At 39.5% G+C, this 18,792-nt stretch overlaps 2 protein-coding genes across 2 annotated transcripts; both read left to right on the plus strand.

Moving 5' to 3' along the window:
- The first annotated feature begins 365 nt into the window (after positions 1-365).
- On the plus strand, positions 366-1,310 carry LOC100347635 (olfactory receptor 5G3-like). The gene has a single exon (XM_002709153.1). The coding sequence runs from the start codon at positions 366-368 to the stop codon at positions 1,308-1,310; it is 945 nt and encodes a 314-aa protein (XP_002709199.1).
- Positions 1,311-16,125: 14,815 nt separating this feature from the next.
- LOC100356089 (olfactory receptor 5G25-like) lies at positions 16,126-17,070 on the plus strand. Its single transcript, XM_002708961.1, has one exon. The coding sequence runs from the start codon at positions 16,126-16,128 to the stop codon at positions 17,068-17,070; it is 945 nt and encodes a 314-aa protein (XP_002709007.1).
- The last annotated feature ends 1,722 nt before the right edge of the window (positions 17,071-18,792 follow it).

Consider the following 18,792-nt stretch of genomic DNA (forward strand, 5'->3'; position numbering starts at 1 on the left):
TAGCTCAGACTCCACCAGCACCCATATGGGTTGCCATTGCTGCAGGTGGCAGCTTAACTCACTAATCCACAGCACCGGCCCCTTGAATGTAATTTTATAATCTGAGAGAGACTTAGATCATTTGGTTGGAAGTCTCTCTTTGGTGGAGGGTACAGAATAATATAATTTGTTGCACAAGTTTACACACCTGTTTGCACAACTTCCTAGACATAGTATCTAAGAATACTATCTCCAGTTCAACAATATTTCACAAGACTTGCCATGGGCCATTTAAAACAACCTATCATCAGGTTAAATTATTGTTAATGATGAATTTTTTGTGATAAAAATAATTCTTTTTCTTTCTTATCAGATTATACTTCTCAATGGAACATAAGAATCAGACAACAGTGACTGAATTTCTCTTCTTGGGCCTCACAGATCTTCTCCATCAGAAGATTGTCCTGTTTTTCATGCTTCTTTTTATTTATCTTGTTACCCTGGGGGGTAACTTGGGGATGATTACTCTCATATGGCTTGAGCCCAAACTCCACACTCCTATGTACTTTCTTCTTAACCATTTGTCCTTTGTTGATATTTGCTCCTCTTCGTCCATTGCTCCGAAAATGCTGTGTGATATCTTTGCCAAGAGAAAGGTCATCTCCTTTGTGGGTTGTGCTGCTCAAATGTGTTTCTTTGGTCTTTTTGTGGCAACTGAGTGTTTCCTCCTGGCTGCAATGGCATATGATCGGTATACTGCCATCTGTAAGCCCTTGTTGTATACACTCATTATGTCTCAGCGGGTTTGTGTTCAGTTAGTCATAGGGCCTTATGCCATGGCTCTTATCAGCACTGTGACCCATACCACCTTGACTTTTTGCTTACCCTTCTGTGGTCCCAACGTCATCAATGACTTTTTCTGTGACATTTCCCCACTGCTTTCCTTAGTATGTGCAGACACCTGGACCAATAAGTTGGTGCTTTTCATCCTGGCTGGAGCTATAGGAGTGCTCAGTGGTCTGATCATCATGATCTCCTATGTTTGCATCCTTGTGGCCATCCTCAAGATCCAGACTGCCGGTGGCAGGTGGAAGGCCTTCTCTACTTGTTCTTCCCACCTCGTAGCTGTCTCCACTCTCTACGGGACGCTTTTCTTTATCTATGTCCGACCTAGCTCAAATTCCTCTCTGGATATCAATAAAGTGATTTCTGTATTTTACACTATGATAATTCCCATGTTGAACCCCATCATCTACAGCTTGAGAAACAAGGAGGTGAAAGATGCGTTCAGGAGAAAGTTTGAAAGGAAAAATGTTCTAATAGGTAGGTAAGATAGAACTTCATTTGTGTTGTGCCATAAATGTTGGCACAAAATATATATCACAAGAAACATGGGAGTGAGAATCAGAAACTGCATGAGTCCTGGTTCTGACAGTTCACAGGTTCTTTGAAAAATGGAGAAATTCTTGAATATTATTATGCTTAGAGTTTTGTGTGGCATAAGGGTGGTTTCACAATTATATTAATTTATGACTTGTAAAAATCTACTAGAAGAAAATTTGGTTGAAGATTTGTTCAATCTTGAGTGTTCAAGCACTTTTAAATCCAGACATGAAAATGAGAAGGAAAGATTAAAGCACTGCAAATAATATTAAATGGAAAATAATAAAATGACAGAAGATATTTGCATACATGTGCCAGTAATTAGATAATATCTCTCATATTCAAGGAACAGCTTTAAGCTTATAATGAAAAGAAAAACAACAGGTAAGTGAATTGACAAATGAACAAATAATTCACATAAATGGGAATGCAAGTTATCAGAAATATATGGGAAACATGTTCAACATAATGATTGATGAAGTAAATAAAATAAAATTGAAATTTTAATGCAGTGCTTGTCAATGTAGATGAAACAGTAATGTTCATGGTTGGTCATTTGTCTTCATTATTTCATGTGGATAGTATGAATGAGTCCACCTTCACAATGTAATCTGGTAGTTTCCACTTTAAATTATAAATGGTTTTGGCTCAGTAATCCCTTTTTAAATAAATCTATACCATAGAAACATTTTTTGAATGCATGTTGTTTACCCATGTTGCAGTATTATGTGTGAGGGAAAGAAAATTAGAGGAAATAACTTTATTATCCATCATTAAAAAAAAAAAGGATGTGAAATGTACAGAAAAAATTAGGTATTTATGGACTGATCTGGAGAGGCCTATTGTATACAGTCACTCTTGGGTGAAAAAAAATCAAGCTAAAGATCACTGTGCATCACTGATCACATTTTGAAAAAGGCAAAGCTTCTATCAAGAATTAAATGTGAATGTGTATTCACATGTATATGAACATAGGGAGATCTATGAAGGATGTATACTAGCCTACTGATGTTGATAACTTCAGTGGGAATGGCATTGGGAGTAAGAAAGGAAAACTTTTACTCTTATGCGTTCAGTTTTCAGCTTATTCAGGCTCTTTGTTCTACTTGGGCTCAATCCAGGTGTACCATTTTCACCTAATGATAGACTGCTGCTGTACCTGTCTAACCTCATTTATTGGCGCATCTGACAGGACCAGCTCATTCTGGGCAGGACTGAACACATGGCCACATTTCATCACACATTCCTTGTTTATTAGGGCCCAGAAATAGACCCAGAGTTGTTTCTCCAAAGCCCTAAATTTGTTGGCGGCAAATGGCATGGACTTGCTCCTGAATTCCAGATCCTGAGTTCACTTCCTCCTGAGGCTTGATCAAGCTCCATACTCTTCTTTACCCACTACCACAATGTTCAATACCAGAACGTCTGCTCTATCAAGTGGCTCAGATGCCAGGGTTGCTTGTGCTGTGAGTGGACATTGCTGTAGAAATCTCTCCTGCTCTGCTCTGTAGCCCACTCAACACTGGAAGCTTTCTCTCTCCCTCCTTCCCTCCCTTCTTCCCTCCCTCCCTCCCTCCCTCTATCCCTCCCTCCCTTCCCTCCTTCCTCCCTTCCTTCCTTCCTTCCCTCCTTCCTTCCTTCCTTCATTCTTCTTTACTTCCTTCTTTTCTTCCTTCCTTTCTTTTTTTTTTTTTTTTTTTTTTCTGACAGGCAGAGTGGACAGTGAGAGAGAGAGAGACAGAGAGAAAGGTTTTCCTTTTGCCGTTGGTTCACCCTCCAATGGCCGCCGCAGATGGCGCGCTGCGGCCGGCGCATCGCGCTGATCCGATGGCAGGAGCCAGGTACTTCTCCTGGTCTCCCATGGGGTGCAGGGCCCAAGGACTTGGGCCCTCCTCCACTGCACTCCCTGGCCACAGCAGAGAGCTGGACTGGAAGAGGGGCAACCGGGACAGAATCCGGCGCCCCGACCGGGACTAGAACCCGGTGTGCCGGCACCGCAAGGCAGAGGATTAGCCTAGTGAGCCACGGCACCAGCCACTTCCTTTCTTTCTTAAGATATATTTCATTTATTTGAAAGGCAGGGTTGCAGAGAGATGGAGAGAGAGAGGGAAGGAAGGAGGAAAGGAGGGAGAAAGAGAGAGTGAGAGAGCGAGCTTCCATCTGTTGGTTCACTCCCCAAATGGCCACAACAGCCAGGACTGGGCCAGACTGAAGCCAGGAGCCAGGAGCCTCCTCTGAGTCTACCATGTAGATGCAGGGGCCCCAGCACTTGGGACATCTTTGCTTTCCCAGGAGCATTAGTGGGGAGTTGGATTGGAAGTGCAGCAAACAAGAAGGGTCTCTCAAACAGGCACTCCCATGGGACACCGGGTTCTCAGAGGGTAGCTTTACCTGCTACACCATGACACCGACCCTACTGGAAACTTCCTAGAGCATTTGGTATATCGACTTGAGAATTATCCCTAGCTGTGGAATGTGTTACCTTCAAAACTCAAATATAGAACTAAACACTGGACCTCTTTCTTTGTGAATTTCACTTTAGATGGGGGTGATGTAGTACGGTCCTCAGCACCAAACCTGTGCAAATTTCTCAAAGTGTCAAGTTCCTGAATATACTTCTTAAAGATTTATTTATTTATTCAAAAAGCAGAGCTACAGAGAGGCATAGAGAGAGGTCTTCCATCCACTGGTTCACTCCCCAAATGGCCACAATGGCCGGAGCTGGGCCTATTGGAAGCCAGGAGCCAGGAAGTTCTTCCAGGTTTCCCACGTGGGTGCAAGGGCCCAAGGACTTGGGCCATCTTCTACTGCTTTCCCAGGCCATAGCAGAGAGCTGGATTGGAAGTGAAGCAGCTGGGACTTGAACCAGTGCCCATACGGGATGCCGACACTGTAGGCTGCAGCCTTACCCACTATGCCACAGTTCTGACTCCTCCTGAATTTTTATATGGCTTATTATACATATGTTTTACCAAAACCTTTAATATTCTAGAATCTGCTTGTTTAACATGCTATATCGCTATGAAGTTAATATAATGGATTAGTATGATGTTTTAAGGATGTTGATATGGTCAGATATCTTCAGACTATATTATGAAAAATTAAGGAAAGTTAACATAGCCTTGAGACAAAATTGCAAATGAATATTTTTGTTCAACTCACAAAAATGCAGACTGTTTCTGATCCTATTTTCTAACCAGAATAGAAAAGCATACAGTTCCCCAAAGCACTGACTGTATAGCATGGAAACCTTTTAACTGATCCTGTGTGTGGTGCAGCACTGCTGTTGAGGCCACTACTTGTTTGGAGTAGGGGAAGGCTATAGTCATTCTCCAGGAGTTAAATGAAAGAATGATGAGTTGAATAGAAGAAGACTGACACTTTCTTCGGCATCCTTGGCGTCTTCAGTGGTGGCATTAATTTCCACATTCAAAGTTCTGGAATCCTATCATTCCCACTGACTGCAGAAAGCTGGATCCATGTCAGTTTCTCATACTACTGAGCTGTTCACCAAGACGAAGTCTATCATTAGTGCTTTTATTTATTGTTTTAGTGGAAGCAGTCCTTTGGGTCTTATATGATAATTCTCTCAACTATCTCTACATCTCTGAGCCTTGGGTCACTTTTCTCAAACTCTGTCTTGGCAGTAGTGGTGCCCTTACCTCACTGTATGTTAGTAATTTTTTCTGAGATTCAAGCAACTGTCCTAATAGTGCATTAGCATCTGCTCTTGGTACCTTGCCAGTAAGCTAATATCTGAGTCCTTGGGGATCTTTCACATCAGTTAATTATTTTTTACCCAGTTCTATAGTTTCTCTTATTATTACATCAATTTATTAATTACATTAATAATTTCTCTTATTATTACATTATTACCCCCAAGATATGTGTAGAAACCTCAAATGTTCATGGAAAAATCAATTAAAATGAATTTATTTTGGTGCAAAAAATTTTAAATCCATCTGTCACTTATGCATACATACACACATACTTCATAACTTTGAATATAGCCACATGGTTTACTATTGCTGACTAGCACATAGTAGCTGATCCTATAGTTGTATTGGTGAATAATTATTTTCCTCTAAAAGGAGGACCAGGTCTCTCTAGTCCTCAGAACATATTATTCTGAGCCTGGCCTTTGGTTATTATGCTCAAAAGTCATAAGAGGAGGCAGGGGTAGATCTTGAGAAAAGACATTGTTTCCTTGTGAAGTCTGTCATTCAGATGGGGCCTTTTTACGTTCTTATGGCAAAAAGCAGCTGCTGTCATCTGCAGATTCAGAGGCATCAGGGGATCTGGACCGTCTCATTCACACAGGTGCCCCAATCCAATCCCCAGTGCCCAGCTCTTTTCCTGCCTGAGCCTTGACTTTTATACAGGAGACTTGTAGAAGTTGTGAATTCATTCAGCTTTTCACAAACCAGCTCTTGGGCTGTGTTTTCATGCCACCTGGTTTTTAATTGCAGGCGAGAGGCTTTTTAACTGCTACCTTTATTTGACAGAATGGCCTGCATTAATAATGAGCTGCTCTGAGCTCCTTTAGTATATTCATGACATTTAACTACACCAATTTTGCAATCCAATAGTTATCATTGCTCTCAATCTCTCTTACATGCAAGAGATAATTGCATAAACCAACACATGTCTTTCACCTGTACTCCCTGCCAAACTCACTGCCGGTGAATAATAGTGATAATAGGGCATGCCAGTGGTTATGATTATCCTATTCCATCATCAATGGTTGCTGCCATCTACCCCATGAGTGATCTGACTGCAGAATCTCATCCCTATAGTTTATGTCCTACGGAACAAAGTGGAAGGCATTACACTAGTGCCTTTAAAATATGTTACAAAGCTATAGTAGTTTAAACAACACAGCATTGGTATAAAAACAGATCCATAGACCAATGGAACAAAACAGAAACCTAAGAAGTAAACCCACACATCCACAGCCAACTGATGTTGACAAAGGTGCTAACAGCACACAATAGAAAAAGGACAGTCTTTTTAATAAATGGTATAGAATCTTCCACTGCTTTCCCAGGTGCATTGGCAGGGAGCTGGATTGGAAGTGGAGCAGCCAGGACTCGAACTGGCAGCCATTTGGGATGCAGGCATCACAGGCAGTGATTTACCCACTACGCCACAATACTGGTCCCTGAACGACCTTCTTGTGCTTGCCCCTTCCCTCGGTGACTCGGGTTCTTTTTCCTTTGTTGTGGCTGTCCCGTTTTGTAATAGTAAACATAGTGAAAAGAAATTCTGCAAGGATCTTTTTTAGGAATGTGTTTTATCTTGGTTTTCTCATTTCACTTTAAAGGTTTTTTTTTCTTTTAAATACTTTGTTTCCCTAAAACTTCTTTATGGCAATACTTTTAACCTTGGAAAAATAAATTAAGTAAACAGAAATAATACAAAGAACAGTTTTATAACATTTGCTCAGAATCACCTGTTAATATTTTACATTTCCTCTGCTCTTCTGTTTCTTTCATTGTTTCTGTCTCCCTATGCACATACTTAGAATGCACATATTTTTTCTTATACAAAAGTGTTTTTTCTAAAGCATTTGAAGGTGAGTTACACTCACAATGGCTCTTCATCACTGAATATTTACTCGTGTATTTCCTACGTGATATTCCCTTACACAACCAGAGCACAGCTATCAGTCTCAGTTCATCTTTCTGTACTAAAAAACAATATAAAATTTAGATAGCCCTACAGTGTGAATTTCTTATATTCTGTGGAGCATGCAAAGGTATATATTCCTTTGATAGCAAGATAATTTCATTTTTTAATCTCTTTTAGAGTTACATTTGGGATACTAGATAATAAAAACCCCAGCACGAATTACTACCTTAAAGCCCTATCAGCTAATTACAGGATAAGAATAGTGTTCAAATAATATAATTACATGTGAGTACTTCAATAAGTTTAGGAAAAATGGAATTAAAACATCTTGTTGGGACCAGCATTATGGTATGGGGTAAAGCCACAGCCTTTGACACCAGTATCCCAAATGGACACTGGTTCAAGTCCAGTCCCAGATCCTCACCTTCTGATCCAATTCCCTGCTAATGTGCTTAGGAAAGCAGTGGAGGATGGCCCTAGTCCTTGTGCCCTGCTGCCATGTGGGAGACTCAGATGAAGCTCCTGGCTCCTGGCTTTGGCCTGGCCCAGCCCTGGTCATTGTGGCCATTTGGGGAGTGAACAAGAGGATGGAAAATTTATCTCTGTCTCTCCTTTTCTCTGCTTAATTTTGCCTTTCAAATAAATAAATAAATAAATAAATCTATTTTAAAATAAAATGCTTATTTTGATGCAAAAAATTTTGAAACCCATGTAGTTTTCTTCATAATATGTGTTTTCTATGAACATTTTGAAGTCCTGCATCTGTTTTACTTCATTCTATAATTAGGTGAGATTATTATTCTTGTCAAAGGTATATTTTTCTTTTCAAAATACATTTGTGCGTATGACACTGCCAACATTAGCGTCTGTTAAATTGCCCTGTGAGATGAGAAAATGAGAGGACATATTCTACCTACCCAACGCTTCTCATATGCTTCTTACTTTTGAATTATTATTGTTATAGTATCATTGCTGTGATAATTATTTTTCCATCCTGCAATTTCCATAATTCTTCTAGCTTTGATTCTCTATATAAATATATTCATAATGACATGTTCTGATTTTCTGAAGGAGTTTTTCATTTGGCCAATATATCCTTTTCACCCCTTTCCCCCAGCTTTAAGTTCCCATTGTTCTATTTTCTGTATCTTTAACTGTTGTAGATTCTACATGTATGTGAGATTATATAGTGTTTGTTTTTCTGTACCTGACTTATTTCAATTAACTTAATATCATCCAGTTTCACTCATGATGTTGCAAATTACAAAATGTTCTCTTCTTAATGACTGAATAATATTCATTTTTTCCTTTGTTCATTCATTGATAAAGATATAGGTGGACTTCATATTTTGACCATTGTTGAATATGATACAATTAACATGGGAGTGTGTATATCTTTTTGATATGCTGATTTCACTTCCTTTGGTTATTTATCCAGAAGTGAAATTGTTGAACCAAACGTTAATTATACTTTTAGCTTATTTTGCTTGATGTGAGAATTGTACTATTTTCTGTTCCCACCAACAGTGTGCAAGCTGTCCCCCTTTCCCCATTTCATAGTTGGCATTTATTATTTTTGTCTTGGGATAATAGATCTTCTATCTGCTGTTTCAGTTCTCAAATGTCCACAAGAGCTGGAGCTGGACCAAGATAAAGCCAGGAACCCAGAGCTACATTTAGTTCTCCCATGTGAGTGGCAGGAACTAAAGTCCTTGAGCCATCATCTGCTACCTCCCAGGGTGTAACAGCAGGAAGCTGAATCAGAAGTGGTGAAGCTGGAAATCAATCCCAGGCCTTCTGATGTGGGGTGCATTTTTCCCAAGTGGTGATTTGACTGCTCCACCAAATGTCTCCACCTGTTGCTTGTATGCTTGGGAACAAAAAAAAAAAAAAAAAAAAAAAAAAAAAACCACAACAAACAAACAAACAAAAAAAAACTAACAACAACAACAAAAAAAACAAAACAAAAAAATTGCCTAGACCAAGGGCATGGATATTTCCCCCTATGTTTTGTCTACTAGTTTCAGTTTCAGATTTTACATTTAAGACCTTGTAAGAACTATCTACAGAAGAAAGATCGCAAAGATTCCGTGGTTGGATTGTGTTTTGTATTTCCCAGGAACTCAAAAGAGTCAACTGAATTGGTGGGAGGAGGTGGGAAATTATGGGCCTTTTTGTTTGTCTATTTCTCTGGGTTCTTGTACAGTTTGAGTGGGTTGATTCTCTCAAATCACATAGAAAGGTATCCTCAAGTAGTAAATTCTACCAGTGACAGGACTACTGTTCTGTGGCAACTTTTATATGAATAAATGTCATCTCTATTTTGAAATACCATAGAAGATCCTTCATAATCTACAGAAAAAATTCAAACATATATATAAAGTGTAGGCCCAAATATATGTTTTTAAATATAAAATTTTGAAATTTTCATACAGACAGGGTAGACTTCTGTTTGTCTTTCAAAGAGGCTGTCCAGGGGCGGGCAGTTGGTATAGTGGCTAAGTTGCCTCTTGGTACACCATAGCATGCATTGGAGTGCCTGAGTTTGAGCCCTGGGCCCATTTCCAATTCCAGCTTCCTGCTGACGCAGACTCTGAGTGGCAGTGGTGATGATTCAACTTTCCATCCACAATGAAGACCTGCCTGCATGGGACTACTGGGCTCTTGGCTTCTGCCTAGCCCAACCTTGGATGCTGTGGGAATTTTGGGGGGTGTTTCAGCAAATAGAAGAGTTCCTTCTGTCTCTCAGTCTCTCAAATAAATAAAAAATGTAATCCATTTTTTTTAAAAAGATTCACAAATTTGTGTCTGTTCATTGCTATAGAGAAATCCTTTGACACTTGTCACCTCCCATGTGATTAGAAGTGCACTTTAGGGAGAGAGAACGGGAAAGGGGAGGGTTGCGGGTGGGAGGGAAGTCATGGGGGGGGGAAGCCAATGTAATCCATAAGCTGTAGTTTGGAAATCTATATTCATTAAATAAAAGTTTAAAAAAAAAGAATTGCACTTCAAAAAGTTCATGGAAAAATGGGATTAAATGATAAATGTCTTCTAGTGCAAAAATTGAAATCTGTGGATAATTTTTGCGAGCACACATTTTCCATTAACATATTGAAAACTCATGATATGTGTGGATTTCATTTTTTGGTTCCAAAATAAACTTATCTTTCATTCCATTTTCCATGAACACTTGAAATACTCTTGTATTTACAACTTCTCTGGATACTTGTTATGGCATTACTCGTGTACCTAGAAACTTCTGCACCAACCATAGCAACCCTACTGCTGCATGACAGCCAGACTCCACTTACGACTGCAATCACTCAAAACCAGGGTCCACTTTTAGAATTCTCAGAACTTCTTAGGCTGCTGCTGATCATGTGACTACTGGAGTCACAATTAGAGTATCTAAGATAGGGGTAGTCCAAAGGGAGAGGGTTTTATTTTGTGCAAATACAGTTGACTCAAAATGACCCAAATTATTTTCTAAAAAACAAAAAGCATCCTATCTTCCCCCTGGACCTGATCTCCTGAGCTTCCATTTCCTTGGGGGCATTGGCTCCAATTTGCTCAGATATCTTCAGAAAAACCTCTCCAATGTGCTCTGCAGCACTGAGTGAATGCGCTCCTTATTAAAGTGCTTTTGGAAGGTTCAGTTTCAAGATGGTATCACTATCTGGTCTATTTTCCCAGGTAGCCAAAGAAGCCGTGGAGGACACACCTACATTGCTAAAGGTACTTTATTTTCATAGTAAGAACTGTGTTGGTTTTGTTAAGCCTTTTGATCCAAGTGGGAAAAGACTCTAGAGCTTGTTCTTTCAGAGACTGTGAGATAATGATTTCCCAAATGGTATCTAGGAGGTCAGGTAAGCAAAAATGAGTTTAGAAACTGGGGGAACTATTATTTCAAAGCTTTCTATAGATACAAATAGAACATTTTAGCCTCAATAACCTAACTTAGATGTGTGTTTTGGTTGACTTTTGTGTTTGAAATAGAGATAGTGAAATGTCCCAGAGGATTTATGGGCTCAAAGAAGGTCTTGACTTCTCTAGGTCTTAATCCATTATGTCATATATATACCACTTGTGACAACTTTGACATAAATGTTGTACTTATAGAGTTCTATTCTTTTGAGAAACATAATAGGGGGATAATCAGGGCCTTTGAAAATATTTTTAAATTCATTGTAAAAATGGCATAAACTGTACTACAAGTTACTCTTACTAAATGTCCAGTTGAACAAATGATTACATGCATAACATTTAATATAGGAGACGCACTCACAAAAGTATTTCTAGACCTAGGTTGTCACTTCATCTCAGAGTATGCTATTTTGAAATTATCAGTGTTCTAAAAGTGTCATATACATGATACACAGGGACGATGATTACTGGATAGTTATGTGTCATGTACTGCACTGTTGTCTGACACGTTCCAACATGCTGTTCCTTGTGGTTATTTGCTGAACAGTTGTGACCTGTTTGTTTGGGAGTAAGGTAACTCTACAAATGCTTAAAGTGAAAGAGAACCCACAATCACAGCTTTTCTTTTTACAATCTTCAATTTATGACGTGTTGATATACCTTTAAAATACTGGATTCGGAGCAACGGGAACCATGAGGGAAAAACAGACCAAACAAATGTTCTCTGAAACTGACAATATTGGTGCAAACACAAGCAAGAGGGCTGTACGATTACAGAATTAGTGCGAATCATGCAATTCTCATTTTAAAACAGTCGTTAGATAATAAATGTGTCATTGTTGCAATGAACTACATTACTCTGGAACCACTTGACAAAGTTCAACAATTGGGAAAAGAAATAAAGAGGAGAGCCAATGTGTCTCAGCCAAAGGCACTGGATACCTATAACAATTTCAATGGTGACAGCCAAAGGATAACAATTTCAATGGTGAAGTGGATAAACAAGATTGATTGGTTTCCAAATATTCCACTTCTATTGGAAGTGGAAATGGTATTGACTTTTGTTCACTGGAGTAATTGATATGTGTATTTTGAATATATGGATTATTTGCGAATTAGTTAACAAAGATGAGAAAGATATCACAAATATGCTGGATTTCAAAAGAGGCATCTTCTGAAGCAATGCAATGAGAAACCTTCAGAAGGAAGAAAAGCACAATACTCCCAGACCTGTTAATATCTGATTTGACATGGGAAACCATGTTATTCTCAAATGGCAAGAACAACGATGTCACAACAAGCCACATTGTATGAAATTGACAGCATATTTTCAAAAATGTAATGTAACCCTTGTTTGAAGTATTTTCTTCCTTTCCTTAAAAAACTGTTTGTCGCTCCCCCTCTTCGTGGAGGAACGACACAGGACCCTGCGCTGTTCTTCTGTCTGCTCGGCCCTCCCCGGGTTTGCTGCTGGTTCTTCCCGGGTTGGCTACTATCCCTTCCACCTCCGTGGAAGGGCAGTTCCCCCTGGCCGCTTTCCCCACTTCCGCAGGGGAGCGGCACACCGCCGGCCGGCTCTTCTCGGGGGCTGCACAGGTGTTCCTTCAGCTAGATGTTCCCCTTAGATGTTCCTGGTGCATGCCGTCTCTCTCCTCCTATATAGTCCTCCTCCACCAATCCCAACTCGGCTGCCCACACGCCGAGTACGCTGCTCTCCAATCAGGAGCAAGTCCTACAGTTTATTGGTTGAACTGGAGGCAGCTGTGCGGAAGCTGTTTACTTCTCTCCCAGCGCCATATTGTGGGAGAGCAGATGCATAGAATAAGTCTTAATTCCAGTAACTTAGTCTAGTCCGAATTGCTCCCCACACTGTTGTTCAAGTCATGAAAGTTGTTTCTTTGTATGTTGTGTAATGTATGAAAGGATAGCATATTTGCCCAATAGCCTATTTTTAGGATGGCTTATTTATCTGTCAAAGGTCCTATATTGTCCCTATCTGTGTTTTGGTTCTTGATGATATAGCGAATACATAAGCTCTTGATTATGATTTCCTACCTATTTTTAATATACTTGTGTAAACGTCCTTGACATATTCACAGAACTGAAAATTTGGAACTTAATGGTTTTTTTTTTTTTCACTTTTTCTGGATTGGGTATTATTGAGAGAACAAATCTTTAAATCAGCTTACTTCAGCCTTATTCTCATTACCAAAGTCACATTACTACCTAAAATTACAGCTTCTTAAAAAATGTTTTATTTACTTATGAGAGTGACAGAGTGAGGGACAGAGACAGAGAGAGTGAGTGTGTACTTTCATCTGCTGCTCCACTCCTCAAATGCCCCCAAGCATCACTGGCTGGAGCGCAGGACTGGGAAATCAACCCAGATCTCCCACTTGGGTGGCTGGAACCCAACTGTTTGAGCCTTGACTGTTGTTAACAAGGGTCCACATTTGCCGAAAGCTGGAGTCTTGGCAGAGCTAGATAAGGAACTCAGGCACTCTGAAATGGGACACCGCCTTTTGTAACTGCATTTTAAGTGCTAGATCATATGTGCATCTTTATGGAATTTATTTGGTCAGAATCTTTCCACTGGACAAGGCTGAGTAATAGATAGTTTAATAGGTTTTTCCATGGTAGCAACTATGGTTTCACATAAGACTTCAAATTGAATACGAAGTTTTAAGCATAACAGTTACCTGGAATGACTATTGGGGTGTGTATTCTAGTTTCAACCATCTAAAATTTTTCCTTGTTACATTTATTGTAATACTTAAACACTTTGTTTTCATATTTCTACAGTGGATAATAGAAATATAAATAACCTGACATGAGTTTCTAAGTATAGAATTATTAAATTCCTAAAAAAAATTATTACTAAGATACAGCGTTTTTGATTAATCCTATTCCCCCAGGCCTATTATTTTCCAAGCTCCATTGCTGCTGAAAACACAAGAGGTTGGTAACTTTTTAATCTCCTTAATTTTCAATTAATCAAAATATTTTAAAATATTTTTAAAGGGGAGACAGACTTTTTCTACCACTTCTATTGCACATTCAATGAATATCTCTTTTTGTGATTTTTTTGTTGAAATTGTCATAAAAATGTTAAGACCTAAAATGTTTACTTCCCTTCCACAATTCCTCCCTCCCCCTGCTTTTTCATTGTTTTCTCTTCTTTTCTTAAATTTTTGGTTCCAAATTTTCATTTTGAAATAATGACAGATTCCCAGGAAGCACAAAGATTCCATACAACCTTCACCAATTTCCCTAACGACTACCTCTTCTGCAACTATCGTGGAACCTAGAAACCAGGAAAGGATGCAGGCATGCTCTGTGTGTATATTTACCGTATCACTTTGCCACATGTCTAGATTTGCTTCACTACAACCACAATCAGGACATACTATTCCATTACCACAAAACGTCCACTGTGCTGCCCCTTCACAAGCATACCGCCACATTCTCTCCCGCTAGCCCGAGTCCCTAGATATAGCCACCCTGACTTTCATCTTTATAGTTTTTCCTCTTTGAGAACGTTATGTAAATGAAATTGCAGAGTGTGTGACCTTTTTGGAATTGGCTTTATGTAACCGTGTGACACCCTTGAGATTTTGTTGCCGGTATCAGGATTTGCTCATCCTTGCCATTCAGGAAGAGTCCTGATGTGTTTGTACCACGGTTTGTTTAACCATTCACTCATTGCAGGACATTTTGAGTGTTTCAATTTTTTAAAATTTTTATTAATATAAGGAGAACAGATTTCATGTATTTCATAAGTACAATTCTAAGAAGGTAACATATTTTACTCCTTCCCTCAATAGCCCTCTTTCCTTTTTTTCTTATTTTTAATTTTTGCAAAAACATAATTTTAATCTACTCTATAACCACAAGCTTAATTATTAATAGAGCTAGTGTGAACAATCTTGTAGAGGTTGTTATATACATATATATTTTAATTTATTAATAATTTATATTTCTCTAGGATAAATATACCAAAATCCTCTCTTTCTTCTCCTCCTCTTCTTCCTCCTTCTCTTCCTCCCCTCCTTTTCTTCTTTTTCTTGATTTATTTTATTTGAAAGGCAGAGTAACAGAGAGGCTGAGGGGGAGAGAGAGAGAGAGAGAGAGAGAGAGAGAGGTCCTCCATCCACTGGTTCACTCCCCAATCTGCTGCAGTGGCTGGAGCTGCACCCATCTGAAGTCAGGAGCCAGGAGCTTCTCTGGGGGCTCCCACAGGGATGCAGGGGCCCAAGGACTTGGACCATCTTCTACTGCTTTCCCAGGCCAGAGCAGAGAGCTGGATGGGAAGTGAACCTGCTGGAACTTGAACTGGCACCCATATGGAATGCTGGCACTGCAGGCAGTGGCTTCACCCACTACACCACAGCGCCAGCCCCCCTCTTTCTTCTTAAAATATTTGTTTTCTCTCTTAAATACCTGGTAACAATGTTTTGGGTCGCAACATCTGCTCAGTATTTAACGATAGGATTTTTTTTTATGGACCACAAAATTCAGGAGAGTCCCTGGCTTAATGAATGCAGAGACTGATGATGAAGGAACGCGGGTGGGTCTGCCAGGGTGTCGTAGAGGAGGCAGTGGTGAATTCTTCAATTCTTGTTTCGAAGCCAAGTTATTGTATTTCAGCCTTCTCTCAGCCTTCCCTTCTTTCTGTTAGACACCAGAAGTTATCTTTTAGACAATTTGGCTACCTGTTTCTGTAGAATCTAGGTGAACTGGAGAGAAAGTTACATTTCTAATGCCTATTTATCCATAACTTGGAGAGTATATTACAGCATAAATTAATTGCATTTATATACATAATAATTTTTTCTGTGAAATGTTTCTTAAAATATTCTTAGTTTAGTTGCAGGTGTTTTAAGGAATGTAATCAAGTAATCTGGTACAGTTAAAGTAGTTGCCTGAGATAATCTCCTATGTTCTTTCCTGGTATAAAATTTTGGTCCTGGACAAAAATTCTCAGAATCAAGGAGGAAACTGAAGATCCCAATGAGGTCCAGGTTCACTTAGATGGGTAGCAGAGAGTTAGGAAGGAGTTAGCATACAGGCAAGGGAAAAACTAGAGTGTTGACTATCAGTCCATGCTGTGAAACTTTCAAAGAAGTTAAATTAGATGAAGAACTGACAAGTCTTCGATTGTGAATTTATTGCGTAAACATATTTTTTCTCCACAGATTAGATCAGAAAATGGATGTTAAAAATCAAACTTTCGTGATTGAATTTTTTTTCATGGGATTAACAAATCACTTCCAGCACCAGGTTGCTCTCTTCCTGATGTTTCTCTTTGTTTACCTTGCCACTCTTCTGGGAAACCTGGGAATGATCACTATCATTTGGATAGATTCCCGACTCCACACGCCTATGTATTTTTTTCTCAGCCACTTGTCCTTTGTGGATGTCTGCTCTTCTTCTGCCATTGGTCCCAAGATGTTGACTGACATCTTTGTGGAGAAAAAAGCAATCTCTTTCTTTGGTTGTGCTGCCCAGATATCATTTTTTGGTCAGTTTGTAGTGACTGAATGTTTCCTTCTGGCTTCCATGGCATATGATCGATATATAGCCATCTGTAAACCCTTGCTGTATACACTCATTATGTCTCAACGGCTCTGTATGCAGCTGGTGGCAGGGCCTTATGCCGTGGGCCTTATAAGCACCATTACTCATTCAACCTTCACCTTTCGCCTACCCTACTGTGGTCCAAACATCATCAACCACTTCTTCTGTGATCTTCTTCCTGTTCTCTCCCTGGCTTGTGCAGACACTCAAGTCAATAAATTTTTACTTTTCATCTTGTCTGGGGCCCTTGGAGTGCTCAGTGGCATGATCATCTTGATTTCCTATGTACACATCGTCATCACCGTCCTGAGGATCCGCTCTGCTGACGGGCGATGCAAAGCTTTCTCTACCTGCTCTTCACACCTGACAGCTGTGTGCATCCTTTATGGGACACTCTTCTTTATCTATGTACGTCCAGGCTCTAGTTTCTCCCTGGATATCAATAAAGTGGTATCTGTGTTCTACACTGCAGTGATTCCCATGTTGAATCCACTTATCTACAGTCTGAGAAATAAGGAGGTCAAAGACTCATTCAGAAGAACTTTTGAAAGGAAGAAGTTTCTTGTAAGAGGGTAAACTAGGACTCAATGGTGCTACCGGTTGATAAGTAATGCTTTACAGAGGCAAGAACACTAGGCTGGATCATGGGAGTCCTGTGTTTAAATTTAGATTCTTATTTTATGAGTCATGGATAAGTTACACAATATCTGTAGGTAGCAATTTTATCATCTAGTGGGTGTGGGATTTTAAACTTTACACTGAGATGGGTGTATTGTTAGAAACCCTATGTTTAAGAAATTTCATCATGGTTTGTGAATAGAAAATGGTAGGTTCTAAACCCAAATGCCCATCAACAGTAGACTGGATAAAAAAATTATGGGACATGTACTCTATAGAATACTATACAGCAGTAAAAACAATGAAACCCGGTGATTTGCAACAAGATGGAGGAATCTGGAAAACATTATGCTGAGTGAATTAAGCCAGTTCCAAAGGGACAAATATCATATGTTCTCCCTGATCTGCGACAACCAACTGAGCACCAAAGGGGAAACCTGTTGAAGTGAAATGGAATGGACACTATGAGAAATAGTGACTTGATTAGCTCTTGTCCTGATTGTTGATGTACAATGTAATACTTTACCCATTGGTTGAACTCTGTAATTAACACACAATTATTCTTAGGTGTTTAAATTTGAACTGAAAAGTGATCCCTGTTAGGAATTTGGAAAACATTATGCTGAGTGAAATAAGCCAGTCCCAAAGGGACAAATATCATATGTTCTCCCTGATTGGTGACAACTAACCAAGCACCAAAAAGGAAACCCATTAAAGTGAAATGAACACTATGAGAAACGGTGACTTGCTCAGCCCTTGCCCTGACTGTTGATGAGCAACTTAATTCGTTAACCCTCTTAGTATTTTTTTTTGTTTGTTCTACTTAATACTTTTGGTTGAATACTGTAATCAATACACAGTTATTCTTAAGTGTTAAAACTTAACTGAAAAGTGATCGCTGTTATATATAAGAGTGGGAATAAGAGAGGGAAGAGATGTGCAATTCGGGACATGCTCAAGGTGACTTGCCCCAAATAGTAGAGTTAGAAACATACCAGGGGATTCCAATTCAATCCCATCAAGGTGACATGTACCAATGCCATCTCACTAGTCCAAGTGATCAATTTCTGTTCACAATTGATCATAATGATAGGACTAAGAACCAAAGGGATCACATAAACAAGACTAGTGTCTGCAAATACTAACCAATAGAATAAAAAAGGGAGAGAACGATCTAACATGGGAAGTGAGATACACAGCAGACCCATAGAATGGCAGATGTCCTAAACAGCACTCTGGCCTCAGAATCAGCCCTTAAGGCATGCGGATCCGGCTGAAAAGCCCATGAGAGTATTTCAGGCATGGAAAGCCAAGACACTCTGGAAAAAAAAAAAGAAAAAAAATGACCTAAATGAAAGATCTCTGCGAGTGAGATCCCAGTGGAAAGAACAGGTCATCAAAGAAGGAAGGGAGGAGAGAACTTCCACTCTGACTACGACCTTGTCGAATATGATCAGAGTCAGTGAACTCAAAAGGCTTCCATAGCCTTGGCAACTCATGACTAGAGCCTTGGGTGATGACTGATGCCATAAACAAGAGTGTCAATTTGTTAAGTCAACAACAGGAGTCACTGTGCACTTACTCCTCATGTAGGATCTCTGTCCTTAGTGTGCTGTACATTGAGATTTAATGCTATAACTAGTACTCAAACAGTATTGTTCACTTTGTGTTTCTATGTGG

The sequence above is a fragment of the Oryctolagus cuniculus genome, chromosome 1, assembly GCF_964237555.1.
Source record: "Oryctolagus cuniculus chromosome 1, mOryCun1.1, whole genome shotgun sequence".
Classification (NCBI taxonomy): domain Eukaryota; kingdom Metazoa; phylum Chordata; class Mammalia; order Lagomorpha; family Leporidae; genus Oryctolagus; species Oryctolagus cuniculus.

Excerpts from the sequence above, each read along its gene's own strand:
- LOC100347635 (XM_002709153.1), top strand. The coding sequence starts at position 366 with ATGGAACATAAGAATCAGACAACAGTGACTGAATTTCTCTTCTTGGGC.
- LOC100356089 (XM_002708961.1), top strand. The coding sequence starts at position 16,126 with ATGGATGTTAAAAATCAAACTTTCGTGATTGAATTTTTTTTCATGGGA.